This window comes from Myotis lucifugus, unplaced genomic scaffold, assembly GCF_000147115.1.
Source record: "Myotis lucifugus unplaced genomic scaffold, Myoluc2.0 scaffold_121, whole genome shotgun sequence".
In the NCBI taxonomy this organism is placed as follows: domain Eukaryota; kingdom Metazoa; phylum Chordata; class Mammalia; order Chiroptera; family Vespertilionidae; genus Myotis; species Myotis lucifugus.
Window position 1 is genome coordinate 890,353 of NW_005871169.1, and position 6,000 is coordinate 896,352.

The 6,000-nt window shown below is 37.8% G+C and overlaps 1 protein-coding gene across 1 annotated transcript in view; it reads right to left on the reverse strand.

Moving 5' to 3' along the window:
• Positions 1 to 3,065, reverse strand: part of MALRD1 (MAM and LDL receptor class A domain containing 1) — a 496,818-nt gene extending 493,753 nt beyond the window's left edge. The window contains exons 1-3 of the mRNA XM_023758060.1: positions 3,059 to 3,065; positions 2,691 to 2,792; positions 1,936 to 2,082 (exon numbers count right to left, since the gene is read on the reverse strand). Of these exons, the coding sequence (XP_023613828.1) occupies positions 1,936 to 2,082; positions 2,691 to 2,792; positions 3,059 to 3,065 (256 nt within the window). The remainder of the gene's footprint in view (positions 1 to 1,935; positions 2,083 to 2,690; positions 2,793 to 3,058) is intronic.
• Positions 3,066 to 6,000: the final 2,935 nt, after the last annotated feature.

A 6,000-nucleotide genomic window follows, 5' to 3' on the forward strand; every position in this document is an offset into this window, starting at 1 on the left:
AGGGAACCTGCTCATAAACTGAGGTGGGAAATATACCTTCCCTCACTGCCTCGGGCTATAAGAGGCAGGATGTGTAAGACTCCAAGCATTGCCATGAAATATGAAACCATAAACTAGTATTGTTACTCAGGTAAGGTATCAGGGAGCTAAGTAATGCTACAACAAAAGCACTGAACAAGGAGGTAGGTACAAAGAAAAACATCAGGAAAGAATGGAGGAAGGATAGAGAAAAAGCAAATCTACAGTAGATATCAGGAGAAAAGGACTATCACCATGTAGTTAGAAAGGAAATAAACAGACATTCATTTTAAAATTGTATCACCACATAACTTATTATTTAGGGGTGAGGCCAATTTAAAAATGTTTAAAGTTTATAAATACTAAGCAAGTTCATCACCACAAATCTTATGTAAATAAAAAACAAGTAGTAATTTAAAAAGTGAACCTTTCCAAGAAGGAAAAGAAACTGAAAGGGAGAGGATAAAATAATAGAAACAAAAAAATGACTAAAGAAAATGATAAAATATATCCTTGTAACAGTTGAAAACAAATAGCTTCAAACGATATTTACTTAAAAATATTTTTTAAAATATTAAACTATAATTCAAGACCTAAAAAGGGTGGTAGGTGAAGGTGGGAGAAGGTATAGGGGGATGAATGGTGATGGAAAAAAATAAGGAAAAAAAAGGGAGGGTTAAAAATGGTAATTTAAATTATGACAAGTTCATTCTATTCCAGAAAGTGACAAACATATTGAAGCACTTTAGGATTATTAAAGAAATTTAATGTTAAAGATATATGTCAAAGTTTTTAAATAACCATAAAAACATTATATATAAAAGACTAATAACCAAAGATCTTAACAGACACCTAACTAAAGAAGATATACAGATGACAAATATGTATATAAAAATACTCCATATAATATGTCATCAGGGAAATAAAAAGTAAACAATGAGATTCCATTACACACCCACTAAAATAGCCAAAATCCTGAATACTGGCAACACCAAATTCTAGAGAGGATGCAGCGCAACAGAAATATCATTCATTTCTGGTGGGATCACAGACACTTTTGAAAGTAGTTTGACATTTTCTTACAAAACTAACCATATTTTTCCATATAATTCAGCAATTGTGCTCCATGGTATTTACTCAAAGGAGCTGAAAAATGTAGATCCACACAAAAACCTGCACATGGGTGTTTAGAGCAGCTTTATTCATAATTGCTAAAACTTGAAAGCAACCAAGACTTCCTCAGTAGGTGAATGGATAAACTGTGGTTCACCCAGACACTGGAATATTATTCAGCATTAAAAAGACATGAGCTATCGAGCCCATTGAAAGACATGGAGAAAATGAAAATGCATATTACTCAGGAGCCAATCTCAAAAGGCTTTATACTTTATGACTCCAACTATACGATACTCCGGAAAAGGCAAAACTATGGGGACAATAAAATCTACACGGAAATAGATTAGTTTCTGCTGGAATAAAATTTTAAATTATACTTTTTAAAAATAACTAACAATACCCCTACCAAAAAAAATAAAGCAATAAAGAGAAAAGTACACAGAAATAACAAATTAGTGTTAGAATAAGAGGAAGAAACTCATTGAAAATACTGCAGGGATAGGGAGAGCTAACAGAGTTGATAAACCTTTTTTTGTTATTGTTCATGCAAAATTTATTATCTCCTGATGATAAAAAATAATAAAATTTACCATATTAAAATAGTTAATTAACCTAGTGTAATTTTTCCTTTACACTGTTGGAAATTATTGATTTTTCCATTTTCAATATCTATGGCATAATATAGTTTCAATAAAATATACTCAGTATGTTCATCAAGATCCTGATCAAATGTCTGCATACAGTCACAATAAAGTACAGTTCTAAAAATAATATATAAAAGATATTATTTTTTATTCCTACCTTCATCATCACTACTTTGATCCTGCTGAGGTGTAGATTCTAAAGCAGGAACTCTTCTTGCATTTGTGCGCAACCAGGAAATGTGCCCAGCAGGTGCTTCTGATGCCCAGCCACACGTGTCAAATTCAAATCCACAGGGCTGACACACTAAAGAGAGGAGAGAAAGATCCTGGTGGACTCTCACAGCCTATGAGAGTGGTTACTGCCATGGTTGGTGTTACAGTGGGGTTTATACACAAATTCATATCTGGAAATTTTGGTTCAATAAACCTTAGAATGAACCAGCAATTCTATTTTTCAAGTTCTTCAGTTCACTCAGATGGGCATCCCCCAAAATGAGAACCATTGCATTGCCATAAAAAAAATGAAAATTTTCTATCTTTCCTTGGACAAGTGCTTTGGTTTTGATTTTTTAAATAGCATAATATCTTACCTTAGCTAATTTATGGAAATAATTTTATTTATATAATTGACTATTCATAATCACATTGAGATTTTAAAGAATCATTACGTATAAAATTCCAAAACTGTCTTTAGTGGAACTGTTTTACAAAATAATATCACCTTAAATTGACATATTTAATATATTTCACTTGTTGAATAAATCAATCTTCCAATAACATTCCAGCTAAAACTTGGGCATAAATGTCAACAAATACCAAATAACAAGTGAGTATCATATATTCCTATTAGTGATCTGAGTCTCATGAATGGATCACACACCAACAAGCTGGGTACGCCAATTTAACACTTACATCTTAATCCTGCATCTGTAGAGTCAAATCTGCAGAGACTTGTATCAGGATGGCATAGTTCCTGCTTGGTGACCGATGCTTCTTGACACGGTAAAGTTTCATCTGTTAAATTTAAAGAGTGAGATGCAAATGCAACTGGGAGAGTTATTCATTTATTAAGACACTAGAGGCCTGGTGCACAAAATTCATGCACTCGAGGGGGTCCCTCAGCCTGGCCTGCACCCTCTCACAGTCCAGGAGCCCTCAGGGGATGTCCAACTGATGGCTTAGGCCATTTCCCCTCAGGGAGCTGGCCTAAGCCAGTAGTTGGACATCCTTAGCACTGCCACAGAGGCAGGAGAGGCTCCCACCACTGCCACTGCACTCACCAGCCATGAGCCCAGCTTCTGGCTGAGCGGCGCTCCCCCTGTGGGAGTGTGCTGACCACCAGGGGGAGCTCCTGTGTTGAGCATCTGCCCCCTGGTGGTCAGTGCACATCATAGTGACCGGTCATTCCGCCATTCAATCGATTTGCATATTAGGCTTTTATTATAAAGGATCTTGTTCTACAAAGCATTTCCACCCAAATCTTCTTTATGGCAGCATCATCCCTTAGGTGGACCCATTACACAAAGAAAGGATATATAAACCATGCTAATGCTTCTGGGATTTAATCAGATCTCTGTAGTGAATGCTAAAACCAAATCTTTCATCCCCACCAAAGTAACTTGTCTGAACATGAAAACTAACAGCCTATTATTAAAAGGATAAGAGTACATGCATCAGATGTAACGTATAGTGTCTTCTTTAACTGGAAGCAGGATCTGCCCTGGAACTATTTTTCCTGCAGCCCTTTCAAACGGTGCCTCCTTTCCTCCCACAGCCCTCCCAACACAACTCAAAAGTGGATAGGTGTCCTTCCAGTACCAGTAGCCACTTCCAGATAATTCTCACTCCGTTTCCTAAATACCCAGCTTTGAATCTCTGGACATCAAAGGGTTCACTCTCTGTGCCAGCTTGTTGCAGTCATCTACAGACTGTGCACTACAGCTCAATCCTGATGGCATCAGCCCTTGTCTCACTGTCATTCTTTGTCATTTCAATATTCATCTTCATTTCTTCTTTTCTTCTTCATTTCTTGATTTCTTCTTATTGGTGATTGTGAAGGAGAACCCTGATGAAAAACAACCTCTGCCACCAATCCTCGGAGGATTATCATTACTAATAACATTTCCTTAATATTAATTACAAGTGACTCACTCCACAACCTTCATCCCCATTGTTCCGGTTCACTCCCTCTCATATCTCAACTGCAACAATGTTTTGACAGCACCAGGCCCTACCAGCTAATGGTCCTACAATCTTATCAATTCCTTTCATCCTCTCTCATGTTCTCTCTTCCTTTCTTACAGATGTTAGACAGCCAGTCATCCTGGCTCTTCTCATGCTTTCCCATACTCTTGGAGCAAAAACTGAAAAGTACAATTCTCCACATAGTTCAAGTAATGGATAGTTAGCTTTTTGAATGTTGTGTAAGTGCCTAACATTAAGCTGTTGATTGCTGAGGCACCCATTTCAAAGACATCTGCTGGAATAAACACATGGCCAGCTACAAAACTAGATAAAGAACCAGGCAGCCCCAACCTATGAAGTTCCCCTTTTAGAAAGCCTTGGTTGACCTAGATAAGGGACTGTTGGAATGACCCTGCTTTTCCTTTCCCTGCTGTTATTTTTTAAATTTACCAATAAAGAGTGGACCCACAAAACTCTAGGTCCCCCACCCTTGGTTCCAATAAAGGCAGAAACCCTAGCCAGTGCATGCACTCGCTCGCTCTCTCTCTCTCCCACTATGACCTAAATGTATGGCCCCAAATGATCCTCCAGGACCTATGAGTAATGAAGCTTGTTTTGTCAAACTTCCTTGATGGCTGTTGCTAAGGTGCATCTTGCAATCTTAAAAACAACCACCACAAGGGCTGGTCCAGTCACAGCTTTGGCTCCAGGCGGGGAAATGTCTGCAGGGGCTGCCAAAGTAGTAAGGGCCCAGGTCAGTGTCCCATGCACTCCTAGTTGATAGCATCACTATGGATAGGCTTGGATCTACAAAACCCACCACCTCCTCCATTTACATCTGTGCAGCAGAACTTGAGTGAAGAGAGGCCCACAATCATGATGATTAAAATTACATATCCATGACTACTCATTTCATTGCATCATGGCAATGCCATACTACATTTTTCTAAATCTTTCTTTTTCCTTTATTCCTAGAAACTATTCAAAGACCTTTACCCCTCCTTAAATTTCCACCTCCTCTTTCATTTCAGTTAAGCATCCTTCATTCCACCTCATCATTCTCAGCTAATCATCTTGCTTCAAATTTCATAGGAAAAATCCGAAGAAAACCTAGTAAGTGCCGCCACCAATCTACCTACACAGCTGTCCACATGCCTTTCCTCCTGTAATGTGGGTCAATTAGCCATGCTCCACTCTAAGCCCACTCCTTTCATTCATTCATATAGAAAATGCATCTCTTCTTGCCTATCTAAGAAATCATTCCAGCAATTTCCTCTTCTCCTTTACACTAGCATGTCCTCTTGGAAATAGCTTCAGTACACGAAGTGGCCAAAATTTCACCCATCCTAAGGAAACCTACCTACTCTACAACCCCCTCCAGCGAACTTTTCTAAGTTTTTCATATTCTCACTGATTCCACACCCATTTGCCCCCCCCCTCATTTATTCTTGAACCCATTCCAATAAGGTTTTTGTCAAATATCTTTTTATTGAGGTAAGATTCACATAACATTAAATTCATTTTAACCATTTGTAAGTATACAATTCAATGGCTGTTAGTGCATTTACAATGTTCTACCATCATCATCAGTAGCTAATTCCAAAACATTTTCATTATACAAAAAAAAACAACACGCATAACCATGAACAGTCACTCCCCATTCTCTCCTCCCTCATCCCACAAACCTCTAGCAACCAGCAATCTGCTTTCTGTCTATATGGATTTACCCAGTACATTCCATATACTAGTAAATAGAATCATACAATATTGACCTTTTGTGTTTGACTTCAACTTAGCATTTAATGTTTTAAAGGTTCGTTCTTGTTGTAACATGTATCAGAACTTTATTCCTTCTTTTTTTACCCCACTACTCCACAGGAACTGCATATGTAAAGGTTGACCTCTATATTGCTAAATCTAGTATTTAATTTTCCCTCCCCAACATACCTGACGTATAGTAGTATTGGGCCTAGTTGATCACCCTCCTTCTTCCCTAGATGTGCTAATACATAAATTTTCTCCTGGTTTTCCTCTTAAA